Genomic DNA, 25,639 nt, shown 5'->3' on the forward strand with positions numbered 1-25,639 from the left:
AGAGGTCATGTTGCTTTATGCTGAAGAGGACATGCCCTTGAAATGGGTGTTTCAACAAGACAATGACCCCAAGCACACTAGAAAACAAGCAAAATCCTGGTTCCAAACCAACAAAAGTAATGCCTCACAGATGTGAAGAAATCATGAAAAACTGTGGTTATACAACTAAATACTAGTTTAGTGATTCACAGGATTGCTAAAAAAGCAGTTTGAACATAATAGTTTGAGTTTGTAGTGTCAACAGCAGATGATACTATTATTGTGAAACACCCCCTTTTCTACTTTTTTTTTTTTTTTTTTTTTTTTTACTAATAGCCCAATTTCATAGCCTTAAGAGTGTGCATATCATGAATGCTTGGTCTTGTTGGATTGGTGAGAATCTACTGGTACCTTGTTTCCTATGTTACAATAAGAAATATACTCAAAACCTGGATTAATCTTTTTAGTCACATAGCACTACTATTATTCTGAACACTACTGTATGTGTAGAAATTTCTGCAGATTCTCTGAATCTTCTGATTATATTATGGACTGTAGATGATGGAATCCCTAAATTCCTTGCAACTGAATGTTGAAAAACATTGTTCTTAAACCTTTGGACTAGTTTTTCACGTACTTGTTCACAAATTTGTGATCCTTGCCCTATCTTTGCTTGTGAATGGCTGAGCCTTTTGGGGATGCTCCTTTTATACCCAGTCATGACACTCACCTGTTTCCAATTAACCTGTTCACCTGTGGAATGTTCCAAATAGGTGTTCTTTGAGTATTCATCAACTTTCCCAGTCTTCTGTCGCCCCTCTCCCAGCTTTATTTATCAGTTTGAACATTAAATATCTTGTCTTTGGCTGAAACATCAGAGCCAAGCTTTGTGTCACTGAAGATGGGATAACAGTACCTTATTTCTAGTCGTGTGTGGCATTTTGTTGATATAAATATCGTGAGTGTAATTGTAGCCTGTGGAAACATCAGAACATGTGCTTGTGGACTGGCATCCACCACTCTACAGAACCACCCTGAATCCTGGACAGCAACCACCCAATCAAGGTTCAAGATCTGAGTTAGAAGTTACTGCCACAATTTGAAAAAATTCTCAGTATGATATAAATAGGCAAAACTAATAATCAACATGTCTATCTAGAGCAGGAAAATTGTCTTTTTTCCTTGGTGTGTGTAAAAAGTATGTATGATGCAGTTTTGTACTCATTAATTGGCAATTCATGTAAAAAACAAGTAAAAAATAAAATTTTTTGGTGACAAAAGTTTTGCACTTCATGATGTCAGGAGGTCTGTATCACACAGCATCAAAACACTGATGTATTTTAAGGTTTTAACCTATTGTGTAGAAGATCTTGTTCTGCATGGTATCTAGTTTTTAAGGATTCCTCTAACTTTGCAGTTTCTAAATGACCTAGTGTCTCATAAAGTCTGGTAACAAAAGTGGCGATGAGTTCTCCAAACAAAGGTAAGATTTACTTTTATTTCTAATATATGGCACTAAGTATGGTACTGACATGCATATGTTATATACCATTTAATCAACAAATCAAGACAAAGCAGATAGGCCATTGGGAGGTGCTGTGTCCCCAGCTTTGTAAAAGCTGGAGTCCAAATAGTGACTCCACCTACTGTGAAATGCAAATGTGTGAAAAAATAAGACATTTTCTAAAACTTGCATTTTGTCAATATTCATCGTGGATGCCTGAAAACCTAACTTGGTGAGCCCAACAATATGCTGTATCGCAAGTTAGAATATTGTGTTGATATCTGGTCCTGGAAAAAAAAACACACGTTTTTTACAATTGAATTTTGGGTCCTGGCGCCCACGTGAAAAATCATAATATATGTACTATCATTAGTATCTCACACATTTTGCTAAGAAACACAAATCTCTCTTTAGGAACAAGTTTAATGAATGAGTTGTGAAGTGGTATTGGGAGGAAAGATTCAGTAGGAAGGAAGTTTCTCTACTGGATCATCTGTTGGAGAATCATGTAGACTCCTCTTGTGCATCTAAATCATGTTGCTACTGTATCAAGAAGCACCGTCTGATTTAAGAATGGATTAACTAATTTTTTTTTACTTAATGTTTACTGTTACTTCTCTTCCTCTATCAAGTGTGATAAATGTGTCTACTTTTCATGTATTGACAATTATTACTGATCTAAAAGCAGAGATGTGTATTTACATTGTTATGTTTGAGCATTGTCAGTGCCTTAATAAATCGTTCATGGCTATTAACTATCAACATTTTTGCATTTTTCTTTCAGATCTGAATTCCTGAGAAATTTTTACTTTAGAATCAATGAAATTTCATTGAATTATGTAATGCTGAAAATTTGGCCATTTTGGCAGTCAAATCTAAGTCAGACCTTGTCATAAGCAGACAACCAATTCATCTTCATTTTTTGAAAGTAGCCATCTACATATCTGCTGCGCCAAGTGAAACATGGGCATCGCTTTGATGTAGGCATGTGGAAACATCCACAATATTTAAAATGTTCTTCTGAGGCATTGTAGTGGCGCTTAAGAGGGTGACCTTATTTTACAACATCCCAAGCCCGATTCTGGGCAGACTAGCTTTGCTGTATGACACTAGTCATTTCTCTCACCAGTTTGCTGTCATTCTGTTTTGCCATTTGTCACCAATAAAGAGAAAAATGTCAGAGAGAATACAAACACTTTAAATAATTCTCATCTAATGAGAATGAAGAAGGTTAAACATATATAAAGTCATCTTAAAAATTAAACTTGAAATAAAATTGAGCCTCACAGATATACGTGATTTTTATCCTGGGAAAGCATAAAAAAGCTGTGGGATCCAAAGACCTGCTGTTCAAAGCCAGGATCCTCCGCTCCTCTTCATGAAAAACCACCTGAGAAGAATTAAACATTCATCCCATCAGCAGACTGAATACATGCAAAAGCAATATGACAAAAGTTACAATGAGCAGTAACCAGCCCCATTAACATCATCTGGCTACAACAAGAGAACTTACAACCTCTCTGCCCTCTGTATAGGTATACAAAGGCATAAAAAGCATTTACTTGATTTAGTTCATGAGACTTGAGTGCTTATGAACTCTTAAGCCATAAGATATGTTCCACTTTCCTAGCTTCTGTGCTTGTTGCTCATTTCTGGGATGTCACTTCAATTCATGCAAAAACAGTCACAGGCATGAACAAAGCATTTCTTGTACATACAGGCATTTCCTTTTATTGGCAATTTAAGATCCCCTCCCTGAGCAGCTCATGTACTATTCTGACTGAGTTCTTTCTGTTCTATTAGTCACAAACCAGAGAGCACAGCTGTTAAAATATTACTACACCCAGATTTTGCTTTGCTGTATTCAACCCTACAGCACCCTCTAGTGGGTCTTTCTATAACAGCCTATTGTGAATGTGGAGTGTGTTAATGTACAGTGCAGTTTGCATTTCTAAGAACAAATAGCAAAAATGAAGAATAAGTTCATAACTGCATTTTCATTGTTTTTCTGTCCCAGTTTTATAAATGTTAGCAGGAGTCTCTGTAGGATAGGAGCTGGACTAACAATACTTAGGCTACCTGTCTGTTTTTAGAAAAGACAATTCATTTCATTTCATCCCCCCCACCCTGATGTAAATTGATGGCTGTCTTAACTGGGGAAGTAACCTGCAACGGATTGACATCCTGTCCACTGGAAGTTGCAGACTTTCATCTGCTTTACAATACAGTATCTGGGGATAAGCACCAGCCTGGTGGGCCTGTACAGGAATTACTTCAGTCACTGGCTATGTTACACTGTTAAAACACATTGTTACCAATGCCACTGTAACATTTTTAATAGTCTGTATAGGAATATGTCCTAATATGGTCCACCACCCCACAGTGAACACCTTTTTTATGGATTGGTGGTAGGATTGGCACTCCTGCCACCATAACACCCCTCCCGTAACACCGAAAAGGACTCTACATTCTGCAGTCTACGGCAGTAAGTGCACCGCTGCCTTCCATTGGCATGCATAATGAAGGGGATTGTCATCCCTGAAAAATTATGAGGCTTGGTTTTAATTACTCAGCACGTGCTGCCTGTTGTGTCAGTGTGCAGTCCAACTGCTGTGAGTTACAGTTAATTATACCATGGTCAGTGAGAATTCCATGTCTAACTGGCGTGCATTATTTTCGTGTATACGCACACGTAGTTTGGAGAGTTAAGTCACTGTAATATCACTTCGCTCTGGTCGTCACCATAGCAACGCGCAAATCAGTTGGTGCAGATCAGCTCTGTTTTGACAGGTGAATGACAGAAACACAATAAAACATGGATTTCCAAGTGAATTTTAATATTTTTGGCCAAAATAAAATGTTTGAGGAATGCGAAGAGGAGGAGAGCAAACGAGAAGAACAGCAAAAACAACAGCATAAAGATTTAACATCGGACGAACTGGACAAGATTGAAGACAGGAAAGAAGAGAATACAACAAAAAACTAATTTAAATAAATATTTGTGTGTTAGCTCACTGTGTGGGACCATGGTATAAGCGGATTAAACAACTCAAAGCCGTGCATTATATGAATTTGAATGCACTTCGCGGAGTAACACCGTGCTTTAGACTCCGCATCATACATTCAAACCGTATAATGCATGGCTTCGGGTTGTTTAATCCTCATGTGAAGGATCATTTTTATTCACAGTCTCACTCAGTGAATGACAACTGCTCCAGAGGTGACACTCCTCTGCATATTGCAGACTTCAATGTGATCAGAGGCACCAATTGTGAGGACTCTGTTGGCTCCAACAGATTGTTCAGCTGCGGTAAAAATGGCTCGCTGCTCCTTGACAAAGACTTCCAGAGTGGCATAACTGTACAAGGTGAGCTAAGGTTACTGATCCTGTTCTCCTGGGAAGGCACTGGAGACTCCCACAGGACTGCAGGGTTTATTGAAGTTACTAGTTTGATTACAGACTTGTAGCATCCCTAAAGATGCAGCTGTCCCGAAGACTGTTGTCTTTTCAGTGTCTCAAACTTAATCTGCTCAGACTCGTTTTGCAGGAGTATGTATGTGCCCTTAGTGGAGGACTTGCAAAAATGAACACCCGGAGTTCTTTCATAACATAAATTGTCATATTGTCAGTACGTCTTTGCAACCTATGTTATCGCAAAGCATTTGATTTGGTTAACCAGGCTGCTTTTTGGAACAACCTGAGCCTCCCCAGTAATTTGCTTCACCCTGTGATTAGTCTATACAATCAGGTTCCTACTGGTGGTGCAAATACAAACAGACAAACGTTCTTTAGGGTCTGTAGTTCTCAGATGAGCTACCCCAATGGGTAGTCCCCTGAACAGAGTCCTGAGAACTACTTGGTCCAAAAGCACCTACACGTGACTGGCACCTCAGCCTTTGAGATTGATAAATTTCTGGAAAGTGCTTCTGGCTTGGCCTTTGCATCAAATTGATGATAGTAGTGAAGAGCTGTCATACGTTGTGTATTCACGGTTGGCACAGAGACACTCTGGTAATATGTTGATGTGGCAGAGCTCTGCGAAATGCCTGACGAGATGACACTGCCACCATGGATGGCAGATCTCCATGCAGGTCTGTCTGCAGCAATTTCCTCAAAAGTAAACGGAGTGATGTCAAAGTCCTTCATGTCTCTCTTCACGACGTCCTTGAAAGGGATGACCCAGAGTAAGGGATGACCCAAGGGATGTTTGGCATCACTCAGTTCACCATAGAGAACTGATTTCAGGGTATGCAAGTCGTCCATGCGATAGACATGGCCCAGCCAACGTCTTCTTAGAGTGGTGAATAGATTACATGAACCACACATATCCAGGATTTTTATGTCAGGGATTTTTTCCTTCCAGCTGACTTTGGCAATTTTACGAAGGCATCTGAGATGGAAAGTGTTTAAACTTCTCTCTTGACTGGCATATGATGTCCACTTTTCAATCCCATAAAGCAGGACGGAGAGCACCCAAGCTTCATACACCATGACTTTGGTGTTGAGAGACAGCCTTTGTTGTCCCACACATGATCTTTTAGACTGCCAAAGGTGGAAGAGACCTTGTGAATTTGTTTACTGATCTCAGCCTCGATTTGCAGTATACTGGTGACCCAAGGAAACAAAACTGGTCAACTACCTCTAAAGGCTGTGCATTGATGCTGATGACTGATGCTGCTGGTAGGCCACACTACATCACTTTGGTCTTGGGGATACTGATCGTTGCACCAAAGGCAGTGCAGGCAGAGAAGAAGGAATCACACAGAGTGAGGAGTGAGATGGCACAGCAGTTGTTGCAATTGCTTCTGTTTCCTTTGTTCTTATAGAGTGTGATCATGATATATGGCTACTTTCTGGGAATGGAGATGGACTGGTTGCGGCACCAGTGCATTGTTCCCAGACCCAACCTGAAATTTACCATTGTCAAATCACAAATGCAGTAGCAGCCAATCTTGCCTTCAACAACAGGTGTGTGGGGGGGGACTGCACACAAATTATGTGGCCTATTCAAATGATCATCATAAAACAATACAAAAAAAAAAAAAAAAAAATCACAGGAATTTTTTAATCAAGTTTGTTCAAAATGGTGTCAGCATATTAATCTTACATTTTTGTGATTGCGTAAAACTGTCTTGTCCATGACTTTCACAGCATAGACATCTCCAGTAGATTTCTCTTTCATGACTTGGACCTCAGCAAAGCGACCATGACCCACCACTGCACGCAGCTCAAAGTCATGCAGTCCAGGCTGCAGAGCCCGCAACTCAGAGATTACTTCAGAAACTAATACACAAAAAGAGATCACAAACCATCTTTTAGCAATAGACATAAAATACTGTTAATATTGGATTTTTAAATTCGATACAGCTTGTCCTTAAAACAAATGTGTACAGTTTTTCACCAGTGATCAAGGAAATTGGAGGTTATGCGATCAACCCCTCTGTCAGTATATTTGTTTTTAAGATATCTCAAAGTTTAAATCACATAGAGAAAATGTCCTTTGTCGTTTTTTTTCATGGAAATATAGACTGGAATGGACGTGTGCACCTCAATCTATTAGTGTCGCTCAGGACAGGAAGGCACCATTACTAAGGGTGGAGATGTGCTGATCATCAATAATAAACTGACTGCTTTTTTTGCACTAGTGTCGCTATTTCTTAACGGATTTTAATAAATGTAGGCTTGTTTTAAAGCCATTTGAAATCTCTTTCCAATGAACCTATGCATGTGTGGGTGAAAAAATGTTTTTTATGAAAAATGCAGAAATTTGGGGAAATTATGACAAACTGCTGCTTTTCTCTCTCTATTGTCGCTATTTGTTAACAGATTTTAATAAAAGTAGGCTTGTTTTAAAGCCCTTTAATTGCTCTTTCTAATGAACCCATACATGTCTGGGTAGAAAAAAATGTTTTATGTAAAGTGTGGGTATGCCATTCTATTTATTTACTGTTTACTGTTTATTTACTGTGATTTTTTTTCCTGTCATCATAATTCTCAATGGATTTTTATAAATGAGGCCTTGTAAGTTGTATTCATGCTGATTAAAAGCTTTAACGAACCCATACATGCCTGGATAAACAATCCTTATGTATTAAAATATAAACCTGAAGTATGCCTTGCCATTGTGCTCATTTACCTTGGTGCTTTTTCCACTGTAATGTTATTGCTCGTCTTTTAATGACAACAACATATATATGATTTTTACTAACATTTTATTACAAGTAGACAAAGCCATTCAGAATTTATGGCTTTTGACCCTCAGTCAGGGTAAAAAGTACCTCCTCCATCCCCTCCAATCACACTGTTAAAATTTAAATGCTGCCTGTGACCACTATGTACATATCATAATAAATAACAACTGCAAGTATATATATATAGACATAAATATATTTAAACATTTTTGTTTCCATATCTGTATGCATGTGAACGCAGCTTAATGAAAATAACTCATGGCGTTGAGTTACAGTCTCAGTATATCGATATTAAATTGCGACATAACGACTTTAAAATAGACATTTGTTTTACATAATTACATTAAGACTATTGTACAGTTCATTTTAGTATTCAAGAATTTGTTTTTGTAGTTGGTGCAGTTGATGGTGAAGCACTGGCTGCCTTTTTTCCCCTCATTTCGCTTCTGTTTAATAGGCTTAAGATGCTCTCTCCACCCTTAGTAATGGCCGCTGTGCGGCACGCCACTAGTCATGTGTGGTCCATTCCAGTCTCTATTTCCATGGTTTTTTTCAGGGCTGCATTAAACAATATTGTTGTTACTAATCCAAATGCACTATTTAAGAGTTGTTAATGATTGGTGGGGAAAAGCACTCTGTGTGTAATCTAATTAATATTTGGTAAAATAGTAATAATGAAATCAGCATTGCTTTGTTTATTTATTGAAGAAAATGTCATCTTGTACTACAAATAACAGGAAATTGGGTAACGCTATCAAGAAAAAAAATATCTACATTTCCTTAAACGATTCTATATAAGCTGTGTGGTTGAAAAATACTGCCTGAATTCAAAACAATGACAAAAGCAATAGAAAGAATCCTCACAGGATTGGATTATGTATGCTTACACTTGTTTACAAACTTGGCTACATGATGCAGCTCCATGAGGTGTGGGGTAGTGCACTGCTCGTAAAGACACAGCAAAGCATCCAGCAACTCTTCCCGACCCAAAAAGCATCCTCCCTTGTGCCCACACAAGGTGACCCGGCCCTTGGGACGAGGGAAAAAGAAAGTCACCAACATTTACCACAAAGCTTGTTTTCAACAATGTAAAATGTTTCATACAAATCCTACAAGCAACTGTGTTTAATTTATTTTCAACTGATGATTTTTAGTGAGGCAGCACAGTGGCTTAGTGGTTAGCACTGTTGCCTCACAGCAAGAAGGTTGTGGGTTCAATTCCCATGGCCTTTCTGTGTGGAGTTTGCATGTTCTCCCCGTGTTTGCGTGGGTTTCCTCCGGGTGCTCCGGTTTCCTCCCACATCCAAAGACATGTGGGTTAGGTGGATTGGAATCTTTAAAATTGTCCGTAGGTGTGTGTGTGGGTGTGTCTGTGTTTGTCTATTTGTGGCCCTGCGACGGACTAGCGTCCTGTCCTGGGTATACCCCGCGTCGCGCTCTATGACTGCTGGGATAGGCTCCAGCCCCCCGCGACCCTTAATTGGACTAAGCGGTAGAAGTTGGATGGATGGATGGATGGATGGATTTTTAGTGAATATGAATTTCTCAGTGACACCTCCAAATTACCCATTTAATTTACAGCAAGCCCTGCACTCAATAAAACACATACTTTGACCAAGGATCAATCCACTGTTGTGATTTTTTTTTTTTAAATATACAAATGACTCCTTGATTAAGTAACACACACACACACAAAAAATCCCATTAATTTCTATGAAAATATTTCCCTTCTGTTCAGGTACGAGACAGCTGAACATCAGCAAAGCAAAACTCTCCTTAGTGACATTAATGGTGTAAATATCAAGCACTAAAATTCCACATTTGAGAAACTGCAACTAATTTCACATTTTTCTTTGATAAATACTTTTATAACTAATTAATTACACATACTCATTTCAGTACATTAAAAGTTAAATATTCTGTTTGAGATTTAATACATAAAAAAGCCATAACAACAGTATGTGTAACTAGCGCATTGCCCATGGGGATCTTATCAGGCATGGAGCACAGTATTATGTACACAAATGTTTAATTTGTCGCAAATAATGAAATTAAGGGTACCCCTATGTATTACACATCATCGGAAAGCTTAGCTTGTGTACAACCCAATTCTGATACTTTCAGAAATAGATTGGCAATAAAAGTTCAGAAACAAAATGTAAACACAAGTCACGTTTTTTTTTTTTTAAATGACTTAATTTTCAATCTTATAACGTGATGTCATACATTGTAATATACCCAATTTCAAGCGTTATAAAACTAACTTACAATCTAATGATAAAAAAAAACAACAATCAATATATACATTTTCAGACTTTAAGAATACTATCAGCTATGTTTTTAATGACAGAATTGTTGAAATTTAAGTATCTGTCATTTTTGCAGGCAAGGTCAGATTTTCTATTTGGACCAAGAATTGTCAGGATTACATCATTTTCTGTGTTCTTAGCTTTCATTTGAGCCCTATTTGAAGAAAATTTAGTGAAAAATGACCAATAGATAAGGTTTTAAAGAAAAGCAGTCAAAATCCCAAATCAAGCTACAGTGGGGCAAATAAGTATTTGATCCACTGTCGATTTTGCAAGTTTTCACACCTGCAAAGAATGAAGAGGTCTGTAATTTTTATAGTAGGTACACTCCAACTGTGAGAGACAGAATCTTAAAAAAAATCAGAAAATCACATTGTATGATTTTTAAATAATTCATTTGTATTTTATTGCATGAAATAAGTATTTGATCCACTAGAAAAACAGACTTTAATATTTGGTACAGAAACATTTGTTTGCAGTTACAGAGCTCAGACATTTTCTGTAGTTCTTGACCAAGTTTTCACACACTGCAACAGGGATTTTGGTCCACTCCTCCATACAGATCTGCTCCAGATCTTTCAGGTTTGGAGTTTCAGCTCCCTCCAAAGATTTTCTACGGAGTTCAGGTCTGGAGACTGGCTAGGCCACTCCAGAACCTTGAAATGCTTCTTACGGAGCCCTTCCTTAGTTGCACTACATGACCTTTAGGACTAAATTCTAAAAACAAGACATGTATACATAACATTGTTTGAATACCAAAAAAGCTGCAATATTTTGATTAAGCTAATGATTTTTTCATGGCCACAAGTCCTAGCTGATCAAAATAAAGTATAGAGTTTGTTATGGTGGATTCATTAAGTTGTTAGCTGGAGCAAAGTAAAAAATGACTAAAAATAAATGAAACATTGAAAATGCCAAAAAGCCCTGTTTTATATATTTAAACTGGATTTTAACCCACATAATATTATTTCATTCTCTTAATGGAATAATTTATAAATATTAGAGAGCTAGACCTTTCAAAGGACACACAGCTCATCAAGACAGTCCCATTACTTTCAAAATTATGAGCCATTCAATGACAGAAAAGGTCAGTGTACACAATATTGTGCTACATGCCATCAACGTTCCATTTTGGCACCATTCATCCTTGATCCAAAATACATAAGCATACCAAACGGCAAATGTCAGCTCTCCCCAGTTTATCTGTGATCGAAGGTACACACATGCAGGCGCACTCGCATACATGCACACAGAAGCCACTACGCGTTTAATATATAGCTGATTTACTGTCCCCTGCTGGAATGGCATGCGAGTCCATAATGTAAATATCAATGTTCTCATTGTTCACTGTTGTTAGCCAATATTCATAGTTTCCCCAAAAATATTAGTCCTACTCCTATCAACGTTCTGTTTGGCAGTGTTCATTCTTGACCCACAATACATAAGCATACCAACATTTTGGTGTGTGTTTTAAGGGATCTGATGGCCTCTCTCTGAAAAAACTTTTGATTGAATACTTCCACAACATGGCTCAAATAAATACAGTTAATGACATAAAATGTAGTGTAGTGCTTCTTAACAATTCCATTTATGCTCAATTTGTCCTCAAAGCATACACGCAAAGGTCAACATGTGCACCCTTAAATATGTTGTGCTGAGAACACATCTTCCTATAAAAGAATTACTTTGTGCACAAATGATACATTGTGGCAAATAAGTATTTGATCCACTGTTGATTTTGCAAGTTTTCCCACCTACAAAGAATGGAGAGGTCTGCAAGTTTTATCGTAGGTACACTTCAACTGTGAGAGAGAGAATCTAAAAAAAAAATTCTGAACAATTACACTGATTTTCACAGACCTGTTAGTTTTTCTTTAAGAAGTCCTCCTATTCTGCACTCTTTCCTGTATTAATTGCAGCTGTTTGAACTCGTTACCTGTACTAAAGACACCTGTCCACACACTCAGTCAATCACACTCCAACCTATCCACCACAGCCAAGATCAAAGAGCCATCTTAGGACACCACAGACAAAATTGTAGACCTGCACAAGACTGGGATGGGCTACAGGACAACAAGCAGCTTGGTGAGAAGACAACAACTGTTCGTGTAATTATTAGAAAATGGAAGAAACACATGATGACTCTCCATATCTTCCCCGGTTTTGGGCTCCATGCAAGATCTCACCTCGTGGGATCTGGGACCACAGTCACAAAGATTACATTAGTAACACACAACGTCATCACGGTTTAAAATCCTGCAGGGCAGCAAGGTCCCCCTGCTCACGCCAGCACATGTCCAGGCCCGTTTGAAGTTCACCAGTGACCATCTGGATGATCCAGAGGAGGCATGGGAGAAGGTCATGTGGTCAGATGAGACCAAAATTGAGGTTTTTGGCATCAACTCCACTCGCTGTGTTTGGAGGATGAGAACAACCCCAAGAACACCATCCCAACCAAGAAGCATGGGGGTGGAAACATCATTTTTGGGGGTGCTTTTCTGCAAAGGGGACAGGAAGACTACACCATACTGAGAGGAGGATGGATGGGGTCATGTATCGTGAGATTTTGACAGTAAGAGCAACTAAGGAGTGACTCCGTAAGAGCTATTTCAAGGTCCTGGAGTGTTTGAGCCAGTCTCCAGACCTGAACTCAATAGAAAATCTTTGGAGGGAGCTAAAACTCCAAACCTGAAAGATCTGGAGCAGATCTGTATAGAGGAGTGGACCAAAATCCCTGTTGCAGTGTGCAAACTTGGTCAAGAACTACAGGAAACGTCTGAGCTCTGTAACTGCAAACAAAGGTTTCTGTACCAAATATTAAGGTCTGTTTTTCTAGTGAATCAAATGCTTATTTCATGCAATAAAACGCAAATAAATTATTTAAAAATCATACAATGTGATTTCTGATTTTTTTTTTTTGTAGATTCTGTCTCTCACAGTTGAAGTGTACCTAGGATAAAAATTACAGACCTCTCCATTCTTTGGAGGTGGGAAACCTTGCAATATCTACAGTGGATCAAATACTTATTTGCCTCACTGTAACTTGTTCTGACAAGATTTTTTTTTTTTTTTTGCACACACACACAAAGAGGAAAAAAACACTTGTTCCCAAAAGATTACCCCATTGTTGGGAATTGATAAGATTTTAGCAATTACTGGTCATACTGATCTGATCTCTTTATCGATTCCTGAGATACTGTGTAGAAAAATGAAAGCTACACAAGTTTTCACCAACAGTGTCACTGTTGTTCTTACTGTTAGTTGCAGACTTTGACATCATGACCGGCATGTTTTGGTAACAAAAATTAATTATGCCTGAGACCTACGATTTTGATGGACTGAAAGATTTGGATCCAGTTAACACAGGGGTACCTCAAAAGGTCACAGAAGGTTACATCTTCTGTGAAGAAGATGTAACCTTCTTCTATGAAGGGATAAGCTTGAACATTGGTGGACCGAGTGTACTGAAGTAAAGGGAAACTACGCTGAAAAATAATGCAAGAATGTTCTCTGGTGATGTTTTCTGATTGAAGCAGAGAACTGTTTGAAGTACCCTCATTAGTGGACCTGGTTCTTAATTCCCATCTCTAGTTAACATCTTGTTCCCAAAGGATAATTATCTAGTGAGATTCAATTATTTGTACACACACACACACACACACACAAGATTAAAAGTCACAATGAACTTTTTGTCACTGTTTGGGGAAAAAACAAAACCATTTAGGGCAGCTCAACTTGATGTTGATGATGATGATGGGAGCAGCAGAAAGCTGATGACGCTTTACCTGGAGTAACTGGTGCAGTCTGGAGCTGCGGCTGGTGACGGGCTCTGGTGAGGAAGCCACATTCTTTATGCTTCCTTGATTCATGTATTTGAACTTCAACATGACTTTAAAACATGGCACAACCTAAAAAAAAAAGACCCAAACTATGTCTAAATGACGGGAAGCCATGATGTAAGTGCAACATATTGACAGCCTAACACATTGCATCCAGAAAGTATTTACAGCACTTCCCTTTTTCACACTTTGTTGTTACAGCCTTATTCCAAAATTGAGTGAATGTTTTTCCTCTCAAAATTCTTCTCACAACACCCCATAATGACAATATGAACAAAGTTTTTGACATTTTTACAAATTTATTAAAAATGTAAAAACTAAGAAATTACATGCAAGTATTTACACACTTTGCTCAATACTTTGTTGATGCACCTTTGGTAGCAATTGCAGTCTGAAATGCCTGAATATGATGCCACAAACTTCACAGATCTATCTGTGAGCAGTTTTGCTCATTCCTCTTTGCGGCACCTCTCAAGCGCCATCAGGTTGGATGGGGAGCACAGCCATTTTCAGATCTCTCCAGAGATGTTCAATTGGATTCAGGTCTGGGCTCTGGCTGGGCCACTCAAGGACATTCACAGAGTTGTCCTGAGGCCACGCCTATGAAATCTTTGCTGTGTGCTTAGGGTCATTGTCCTGCTGAAAGATGAACCGTCGCCCCAGTCTGAGGTCAAGAGCACTCTGGAGCAGGTTTTCATCCAGGATGTCTCTGTACATTGCTTCATTCATCTTTTCCTCAATCCTGACTAGTCTCCCAGTTCCTGCCCCTGAAAAACATGCCCACGACATGATGCTGCCACCACCATGCTTCACCATACCATACCAGCCTGCTTGGTGGATTACTACAGAGATGGTTGTCCTTCTGGAAGGTTCTCTCTCCACAGAGGAATCCTGGCATTCTAGGTCATCTCCCTGACTAAGGCCCTTCTACCCCGATCCCTCAGTTTAGATGGGCAGGCAGCTCTAGGACGAGTCCTGGTGGATCCAACCTTCCTACTCTTTTCACTGCACAGGGTGTGGCAATTGAAAAGGTGAATGCTTTTAAGCACTTGGGGGTTTTTTTTGTTTGTTTGTTTTTTTATATATATACAAAAACCTTTCTGTTAAGCAACACATCAAAAAGTTAGCAGCAAAGTGAAACTGAAATGAGGGTTTTTTCTACAGAAATAAATCTTGTGCTTAGCTTCAGGTTAGGAAGCATCTTATTTCTGCCACTTCATTACTCCTTCTCAACTATGGTGAGCATCTTTTTTTGAATGCTTCTAAAATTTATTTGAAAAAAATTAGACACCGTGTAACACTCAGTACTATGTTTTGTTGCTGGCTGTGGCAGTCGGGTACACAATTGCACATTGTATGCTATGTCAGATTGGCCATCTCTACATGTTCACAGATTCTCTCTGTTGTTATCTTTCATTTATAAATCCTTGATTGGATTGGTTCCGCCTTATTTATGCAACTTCATGAGTAGGAAACAAAACACTCATTCCCTATGCTCACAAGATGTTCTGCTGATGGTCGTGCCCAGAGGGAGGACTGAACTTGGTAAAAAGATGTTTAAGTACTCTGCACCTTCTTTCTGGAATGAACTCCAGAAAGAATTAAAATTGCCAAGACTGCTTTCATTTGGAGAGTTTAAGCGCATCATAACAGACATTGAAAGGAATTCCGTTGGACTGTGTAATTGTGTATGATCAATCCTTGGTTATTTGCCTGGTACTCACTCTGTCTTCATGTCATGTCTGTTATTGTATTACTGCCTATCTGGTAAAATAAAGGATTTGATTGAGTGATTGCATCTGAACATCTTCCATTTACAGATGATGTAGGCCACTGTGCTCACTGAGGACTTTCACAGCAGCAGAAATATTTCTGTACCCTTCCCCAGATTTGTGCCTAAAGACAATCCTGTCTCAGAGGTCTACAAACAATTCCTTTGACTTCATGCTTGGTTTGCGTTCTGACATGCACTGCCAACTGTGGGAACTTATATGTAGACAAATCATGTCCAATCAACAAATTTACCCCAGGTAGACTCTGATTAAGTTATAGAAATATCTCAAGGATGATCAGTGGAAACAGGATGCACCTGAGCTCAATTTTTAGCTTCATGGCAAAAGCTGTGAATATGTATGTGCATGCGATTTCTTATTTTTTTTTATTTTTAATAAATTTGTAAAAATTTCAAAAACTTTGTTCATGTTGTCATTACGGGATGTAGTGAGCAGAATTTTGAGAGCTCGCTTAATACTAGATGAAGCCACAACCCAGAAATGGCACAAAAAAAATCTTGTGAGCTCGCTCAATAATTTGTCTTTTATGTCTAAGTTTCAACTTTAATTTAAATCTCAAACTCAAGGAACATGGAGAGTATAGCATAGAGGAGGAAGGGCTAAAAACGTCTTCCTTTACATTTTTACAATACTGTAAAGAAAAAGAATCGAAATGACAATTGTGAAGTAGCCTAGCATTACTTTGAAGTTCTGCAATCATTATTCAATTTGAAATTATTGTTTCATGATATATACACAGATAGTGAAGAACTTCGCTCATTAATGTCAGCGAATCGAACATGTTATCAAAAAAAAAAAATTCATTGTCATTATAGGGTATTGTGAGTAGAACTTTACGGGGGGAGAGAGATGGATTTACTCCATTTTGGAATGAGGCTGTATAACAAAATGTGGAAAAAGTGAAGCACTATGAATACTTTCCGGATGCACTGTAACTGACATGTAGTCAAGTCAGGAAAACAAATCAACTCTTAGCTAGCCAGCTATCATTTGTTAGCTGACTCCGCTAGTAACCAACGACAGCGCGTTCACTTAGTTACTAAAACGAAACAACACTGTCTTACTCACCAGACAAGTATTAAGATTCCTCAGTTTATTGTTGTTGGTATTTACATTGAAATAACGTATAAACAAAATCACACCGTGTTTTTTCTACCGTCGTTATTTCCGGTCAACTTTCAAAATTTGCGCGTTCTCCGCCCACCTGAAGTGCAAGCCGAATGAAGGCGTCGTCTGATTGGATACTTACATTTTTGTAGGCGAAAACAGCTTCAGCGGTCCGTCCACGGATAGGTCGTCATAAAACACTAGTCCGTAAAAGTACATCACTTCCACTACGTTTTCATACGGCTGTTAAATTGCGTCCAGGATTTTTTTAATAATATTGTGTAATTTCCCTCCATTTTCAGAGGCCAATGTACACTGAACAAAAAATATAAACGCAGCATTTTTGTTTTTGTTCAAATTTCATGAGCTGAACTCAAAGATTTAAAACATTTTCTATCTACACAAAAGACCTATTTTTCTCAAATATTGTTCAGAAATCTGTCTAAATCTGTGTTATTGAGCACGACTTCTTTGCCAAGATAATTCATCCCACCTCACAGGTGTGGCATATCAAGATGCTGATTAGACAGCATGATTATTGCACAGGTGTGCCTTAGGCTGGCCACAATAAAAGGCCACTTTGAAATGTGCAGTTTTGCTTTATTGGGGGAGTCTAGGGGTCAGAAAACCAGTCAGTATCTGGTGGTCACACCAGATACTGATACACCTCATCCGTGAAGAGAATACCTTTCCACCGTGGCAGACGTCCTTGAATGTGAGCATTTTCCCACTCAATTTGGTTACAACGACGAACTGCAGTCAGATCAAGACCCTGATGAGGATGACGAGGATGCAGATGAGCTTCCCTAAGACAGTTTGTGACAGTTTGCGCAGAAATTCTTTCGTTCTGCAAACCGATTATTGCAGCAGCTGTCCAGGTGGCTGGTCTCAGACGGACTTGGAGGTGAACATGTTGGATGTGGGGGTCTTGCTCCTGGGGGTCTTAATTTTGCTCTCTGAAGGAACTATTTTTAAATAATCTCTTAATTTTGCTGTCTGAGTGACAACTTTAGATAAATAAATCTAAAGTTATCTTCCTTAAACTCAAACTGAAAGCATATCTCTACAACTTGATATAAGTTAATTAAAAATATAAAATCCAGCTTCCTGATGAAGTGGTGTAGAGGAGGATTTTCTTACAAAGAAGACCTGAAAGTTCAGCTACAATTTGACAGAAAGTACATTTGAGATGAAAGCCTAGATTTGATATTTGGTGAAAGAAACTTTTGTATTTCTTCATAATTGATGTAAATACAGTCCAAGACATATTCAGTGACTTGGAAATGTTCATGTTTCCATCCCCTGACTTGTCTAAAGAAAACTGGCAATAAAACTGATTATTATTTACAGGTTTTATCAAGTTTTAGAGATTTGCTTTCAGTTTGAGTAAGATAATTTTAGAAATTTTTATTCTTTCTTTATTTATTTTTTGTATTTCCTGTATTTAAAATGACATAAACAAATTAAAATGTGTGAAATTCCAAGTGTTCCAATACTTTTGGAGGGCACGGTATCCTAACCTTATGATGAGTGCAAAATGAGTGTGGTATTATTACTGTTTTGTTTAAGAATGTTTAATTTTCACTGTTGCTGCACCTTGTGTGAAACCATAGTCATATCATATTGATATCACAATATTGAGATATGATAATTTGGCCATATTGTACAGCCCTACTGTCAACTAGCTGAACATTTTGAATATTAATTTACATCTACATTAAAAAGGGGGGTTAAGAGGCTGTAATTAGGGGTGTGTGGGGGGGGGGGTGGGGGGGGGGTTAAAAGGAGGAGGGGGGCGAGAAGCTGAAAGGTTTTAGCCATGCTAATGCTCCTCCGAAGCGTTTACTCAAAAAAAGTCTGAAGGACCTAAATGACATGGTGAGATGCTGAAGAGCTTCACTCGTTCATGTCCGCGACATATACATATTGTGTTTTTAAAATCTGAACTTAAAGCTATCCATTGTCTTCATTAATTGTGAGTTGAAATGAGACTTATCCTTAAGACAAGTTAACTGATATTCAGTTGAATTAACTCACATTTTCAAGGCAGGTGATGAACTTCAGTTTTTAAGATTAAGATAAAGATTTTACAGTGTAGCAACACTTTAACATTAATCAAGTCCTTCTCTGGATACGGCATTCACTGCATGTGTGACAGTCTCCCATACTTGCTCTTTTTGGTGTTGGTGTAACCTGCACTAAGGCTGTTGAATAGAATTTTCTTCCTGTGGCTGATTTCCTGCAGCAGTACCTCCACCTCTGAACTGCAGAAGTTTTTTTCTCTCTTTGCCTGCTGCACTGAAATTGTTAATCAAATTTTTGCTTTTTTTCATTTTGTTTCCCATTTATGAAATCTGCGTCTGGTCATGGCCATGCAGTCTCATGCCCTTTTATGGGCATTAATGAGCTCTTACTTATGCTAATAATATGTTAATTAGGCTCACCAGGCATTTGCTTTCAGTTTACGAGGAGATGGGATTCATCATTTTAAGAACACAGCTGTGTCAATTCTGTGGTTTAAGAACATGTTGATGAATCTGATGTACAGTTTTCTTAAGTACCTTTAGGGACAGCTTAACAAGGAATCTAAGAAGATTCTTAAGAAGATACCCATGAACGAGGCCCATTGTTAGTAATGACCACAAATACTGGATCTTACTGTTGCTAAAATCAAAGCACGATCCATGGCTTATGTGAAACAGGGACATTTCTTGCTTGTAAAATGCTGCCCGTCCACAGTCACTGCAATCTTTTCAACACTTCACGTACATTTCCATGCAGATTTCTTTATTCTTTCACAGCATGAAATATGAGTATGACCAGGCCAAAACATTTATTTCCAACAAAGATACATGTTTCACTATGGTCAGTTGCATTATTCCCCAAAATCTTTGGTTAGTTAGCCAATACACAAATGCGAAGTGTGGTGGAGAGACAGAGGATCTGCTCAGCGGCCTTTAGCTTGATCCCCTATCTGATCCTCTTGCTGTAGGTGGAGCTGGAGGTGTTGCGTTATGGTTTGGGTTTGGGTTGAGACTTGGGGCTGGGATTAGGTTTAGGAGCAGGAGCAGGGTCAGGGGCAGGGACAGGGACAGTGAAGCACCCCCTTTTGTGCCACTGCATGTCCCGCACACGTCGGACGGACTGGATCTGAGGTGCAGTGGCTCCCCAATCATTCCAGTGTTTGAACTCTCCATGCTCAAACACATACTGGCGCCCTCTGTAGCCTGGATACATGTATCCCACCCACCTTCAGGAAGAAGAGAAAATACTGAGAAAATATTTCTGGAAAATGCAAAATTCTTTCCACCAGATTTGAAAGAGTTTGTCCTCATTACATGCCCTTTTAATATATTACAAGATGATAGCATTTATTGTGTCAAGTTACTAACAATCTGGTAGAGGTAGATTTATCTGTCTGTTTAGCTGTCTATGTAATAATCTCTCTGTCCACTTACTGTCTGTCCACTGTGTCCACTTTGGACACAGTATGTGTATAAAAAGATGGATCAAACCTTTATGAGGCCATAATCAGAATTAGACACCCCCCCCCCCACCTCTCTGCCTCAGTGCCACCCAAACTGTTAACTATTGTCACTGTTTAATAGTTCATTACACTTTAAATCTATCACACTCATTGCCAACTATATTAGTTGTAGCCACATCTTGTAATTCTGCGTACCTTTTCGTCAAAGCGTGATAAGCAAAAGCACTTTAAGGTGCATTTTAGCATTTATTTTGCAACTCAAAGTATAAAACAAATTGTTGTGTTGCTGCATGAAGTAACAACTTTGTTTGCATATCAAGAGTTTTTTTTTCTATTATTTTGGAACAGAATGGAAATTCTGGGCTGTTAAGAGGGGCATTGTCTGTTAATAATTTGAGGTCAAATTAAAGCATATTGGAGTACTTCTGTAATATATGTCACAGAAGTCTAAAACAAAATGTGTGAGGTCTATATTTCATTTCTGGCAAAACAGTTTATGTGAGCACAGTTATAGCATTGTGGGACTTTGGGGGTGTCTAACATGAAACTTAAAATGTATGAAAATGTAGATTAAAAAAAAACAGTATGTAGACAAATGTAGATTTAAAAAATGCAAACCTTTTTGGTATAATGGCCTAAGCAGAGGGCCACCCCTTTGAGTCTGCTCTGCTTGAGGTTTTTTCCTCAATATCATCAGAGGGAGTTTTTCCTTATCACTGTTACCTTGTTCTAGGGGTTGGTTGTGTGAAGCACCTTGATGCAGCTTTGTTGTTATTTTGATGCTGCATAATTAAATAAATGGATAAAAAATTATTTTACACAATATGATGACTTTAATACTTATCTTCATGTTCTAATCTGCTGCTTGAAAGGTAAAGGCTGACTGAAAATCACCATAAATCATTTCAATTAAAACTATTAAAATCATAATGTCACATGAACAGCTGTTTGTGAACTCTGGTTCTGTTTACATCTGTAATTTATTCACATAATCATATTTTACAACACCTTTCCAGGACTCTTACACCTGCCTTCACATGAATGGTGTCACATCTGTATGTTGTCTGGACTCTGGTCCTCACAGCAGTTGCTGCTGGAAAGTGTGGGTTTCATGTCATGCACGCAATAATGCAACTGCATATTCAGCTGATAGGATGGGCCATCAAGCATGGCAAGGCTTTTCCAAATAGGAACATACTGAAATGATGACCAATTATTGAGGTGTCATTTTATCTGGATGAAAAGGCGAATAGCTGTTTCCAGTCATGTTTACCCACAAAAAAAAAAAAAAAAAAAATTAAACTGGATCAAACTTGGGATGCCTTAGTTATTTGAGGCCAGAATCCGGTCTCGAGTCTCAGGGATTCCTCATACAGTGAGAGGCCATTTGTTAGGGGCAAAGGTCAACACAGGTGTTTCCAATCATGTTTAGGCTTTTAAAGTTTTAGGCTTTGACTTTGGTTCTGCAGTGTGTCCATACCTTTATATAGAGTCTATGGTTCACACACATAAGGTCTGTAGAACACCCAAGATTTGTTGTTCCTACACATCCCTCAAACCAAAATCATGTCATGGAGTATGAGACACAGCAGAGGCCTGAGGCTGACCCTGGGTCAGTGATCTATAGGCCAATTATGACTGAGGGGGTGAACCCTTACGTTCCATTGACAGCTTTCACACTAGCCACATGGTCTTGAAAACCATGAACCCACAGACTGGGGACATCATCATCAACAATCTCCATCTTCCTGCCTTCGTAGCCTGTGTCCTCAAACAGATGGATCTTATGCTCTGCACTGTCCTGAAAGAGAAACGGCAAGTTACAGCTAACAGCTAACATATCACATCCTGTGCACATGTTCAGTCCTTCTGACAGCCACCAGGTTTGTGATAATAACTGACCACTTTAGTGGCCTGAAGGAGCTCAGACTGTAGATGTTCTGGTCATTGGTCCAAGTGCTCCAGCGGGGATACTCTCCTTTCTCCAGCACAAACTGCTCTCCTGCAAAACCTGGACGCTCAAATCCCACCCAACTGAGGAAAGAATGAAAAGACGACTTACACACATTTTCCCAGTAAATGGCAAAAAAAACAAACAAACAAAAAAAAAAACTGATTACTCACGGTCCCAACTCCACAATGACTGAGCCAACTCTCTCTGTCTTCTCCCGCATGTCTTTGCACTCACCAGACAACTCCAGCTGCTTTCCACGAAAGTTTTCAAACTCAAAAACCACCAACTGCAGCACATGCAAATAAAACGTCCAGTGATGTGCGTAATATACATTGTTTCTTTTTTTAAAAGATATTCTTTTCATTTCAATTAATTGGCATATAGAGGAAGTGTGGAGGTAATAGAACCTTTGCTCTCATTTGACTGGCTACCTTGTATATGGCTCCGGCGCCTCCCTGGCCTTTATCTGCAGGCAGCTGATCTGGATTTCCCTGCTGTTCTGTCATACTTGATGCTACAGAGCACAGGATTTACTGTAATAATAATAATCAGGATTGTTGACAGGCAGACAATACTTTTGCAAAGGTTTTATGCATATTGAATCAGACTACAACTTTTAATAACTAGTGGAGCTCTCAGAGTGCACACAGTGTCTCACACTGTCTGTTTATGTCAGGGCTGGCATTTTTCTTTTGTACCCTTTTATTTCCACATTGTGAAGGCTTACTTTTTTCCTCCTATAAATTATGTGATCCTAATTATTGACCTTAATCCTGATGTTTGATTCCCATATTTCTAAAGTTTTTTTTTGTTTTTTTTTTTAACAAATTTGTATTTGTAACTTGTGAGAGGTACATATACAAAAATCACACATTCGTTAATAACTATTTATATAGGGCTTTCACAAGAATCAAAGCACCAAATAAAAAAACTAACTACAATAAGAGAATAAATACCAATAATAAGTGCACAACAATGACCAAAAATCCAAAAATAAAGAGCCGATAATACTGGGGAAAAAAAACCCTGTGACTTATGTTTTTTCAAGAGCCACTTTTTTGACAGGTGCAAATTATACAGAGGTGTTCAGAATAATAGTAGTGCTATGTGACTAAAAAGATTAATCCAGGTTTTGAGTATATTTCTTATTGTTACATGGGAAACAAGGGAAACTTTTGTTTACTATTAGCCCAATTTCATAGCCTTAAGAGTGCGCATATCATGAATGCTTTGTCTTGTTGGATTTGTGAGAATCTAATGAATCTACTGGTACCTTGTTTCCCATGTAACAATAAGAAATATACTCAAAACCTGGATTAATCCTTTTAGTCACATAGCACTACTATTATTCTGAACACTACTGTACTTAGGAAAATATATTACTCATATTTGCTTGTTGATTTCTAATCCTGATCTTTCATGTTTAGTCACTTCCCTTTGAAGATGATCACTGAACTTGGCTGAACTTTGAACCATGCCAAGCAGGTTGTTTTTTCCATTTCAACCAGACTGTCTGTCTTACTTTGATCCAGTAAAGAGAATCATGTGGTGGATCAAAGCCACATGATTCTCATTACAGAATCTTTGATGCTTTTTGCTAAACTTTGGTCTCATTTGCTTTGACCTTATAATTAGGATCAAAAGTAATCAGAATCAAAGTCAGGTTAAAGACCTTTTTTTACTCAGTTACAGGTCAGTTAATTTCAGGTTAACCAGTTACATTTACTCATTTGCTGTATCTGAGTACCTCATCTACACAGTCACTCAAGTATAACTAATTACCTTTACTCACTTGCAATGAGGGATGTGTGGTCCCCCCCTCGCTTTTGAGTGCTTGTTGGTCACACAACAGATCTGGTAGAAATCCACATTGTAATATGGCACGTTTTAAACTGGATGCCCTTCATGATGCAACTCCAGTTATGCATCGAGCAACATTGTGCAGCTTCTGCTATTCCTAAGTCTCCCAGCTAAGTGCTATCAGGACCTACTTTGCTTAATTTCTGAAATGTGTGCACAGTGACATGGCTGCACTTACAGCCAACCAGTTACTTCACTAAATGACACTAATTTTATTGCTTGTTGTAATAGTGGCTTTAAGTCTGTACAAGGCAAGATCTCCTCCTTGATCCAGTTCAGCACCAACATTTACTTGGCCCCAACATCTTAAACTTTTTACTGGAAGTTGGTATTAAACACTATATATTTAATGAAACATTTTTGGATTAATTCAATTAATTTAATTTATATAGCACCAAATCACAACACAGTTGCCTCAAGGCACTTCACACAAGCAAGGTCTAACCTTACTAACCCCCAGAGCAGCAGTGGTAAAAACTCCCTCTGAGGAAGAAACCTCAAGCAGACCAGACTCAAAGGGGTGACCCTCTACTTGGGCCATGCTAGACATAAATTACAGAACAATTCACAAAACAAACATACAGGAAGGTCTCCAGCACAAATGCCACACCTAAACATTACCCAAACATTTTTAGGCAAGTTGCTTACCTAAATATTTTGCACAGTATTGTATATAAATGCCTAGAGGTAATGAGTAATAAAACAATACTTAGCAAAATGAAAAAAAAAAAAAAGACAATAAAAGACCAACACTGAAAAGCAAAAACATCACAAAAAAAACAAAAACAAAACAAAAACAAATGTATTACTGTGAAATTACAAGCAGCATTCTGGTGAAACAATTACACAATGAGCGAATCAAACACAGTTGGAAATTCACCCATCAAACTCAGCAATGCAACCGCTGGAAGTTATAGTATTGACTTGTAAAATTCATACAAGGAGACAGGAAGGTTTTCTGCAGAATAGAAATATTAACTTACACCCCACAAATAGTTCTGTTATGAGCAGTACCAAGCATATACACACAACCAGTCAAACATTTGGTCACACTTTCCCATCCAACTGAATGGACCAAATGTTTGACTGGTTGTATGTCTGTCTGTATATATATATATACACACACACACACACAAACAAAGAGCTGTCAGTGATGAAGTTGATGATCTGTGTTACCTGGATGGCTTGTGCTTCACTGTACCACGTACAAGGCACGCTCTGTTCTTCCCCTTCCTTGTGTCTTTTTGCTGTGGTTGTCTTAGTGTGAGGTTGTGGAGGCTGGCGAGCGGGCAGTGGAGGCCGGTGGGGGTATTTATGTTTATTTCTCGCCACAGCAGCAAAAAGCCTGTTGATGCAGCAAGTCTGTCGCACCCATTGTGTCCATCACAGTGCTTCTCAATAGACTGTGGCCTGGCACACTGGCAAATGTGTGCCCAGCTCTGCCATCCTGACCATGACCCTATTATGGGCATGCACATTGGCTGCCAGTCTGAATGGGTGGTATCAATTTAACTTAATCAGCAATTTGTATCCTTTTTCCTTACAGTTCTTGATCCAGCGTCCAAATTTTTCACCCATTTTATTCTCCATTGTGCCACCCACCAACCTGTTCAGA

The 25,639-nt window shown here is 38.6% G+C and overlaps 2 protein-coding genes across 2 annotated transcripts in view; both read right to left on the minus strand.

The window, feature by feature from the left end:
- The window catches only part of cita (citron rho-interacting serine/threonine kinase a), a 134,185-nt gene extending 120,299 nt beyond the window's left edge, over positions 1–13,886 (minus strand). The window contains 7 exon segments of the mRNA XM_034167074.1: position 2,678; positions 2,771–2,793; positions 2,795–2,821; positions 2,823–2,873; positions 6,592–6,767; positions 8,563–8,704; positions 13,770–13,886. Coding sequence (XP_034022965.1) covers position 2,678; positions 2,771–2,793; positions 2,795–2,821; positions 2,823–2,873; positions 6,592–6,767; positions 8,563–8,704; positions 13,770–13,871 — 522 coding nt within the window. The 5' untranslated portion in view covers positions 13,872–13,886.
- Positions 13,887–19,693: 5,807 nt separating this feature from the next.
- On the minus strand, positions 19,694–25,297 carry crybb3 (crystallin, beta B3). The gene is given in 6 exon segments (XM_034167602.1): positions 19,694–19,973; positions 21,869–22,011; positions 22,109–22,244; positions 22,335–22,450; positions 22,596–22,678; positions 25,201–25,297. Coding segments are annotated over 5 exon segments (750 nt in total). The 5' UTR covers positions 22,671–22,678; positions 25,201–25,297.
- Between the last annotated feature and the right edge of the window lie 342 nt (positions 25,298–25,639).

The sequence above is a fragment of the Thalassophryne amazonica genome, chromosome 3 (assembly GCF_902500255.1).
Source record: "Thalassophryne amazonica chromosome 3, fThaAma1.1, whole genome shotgun sequence".
Taxonomy (NCBI): domain Eukaryota; kingdom Metazoa; phylum Chordata; class Actinopteri; order Batrachoidiformes; family Batrachoididae; genus Thalassophryne; species Thalassophryne amazonica.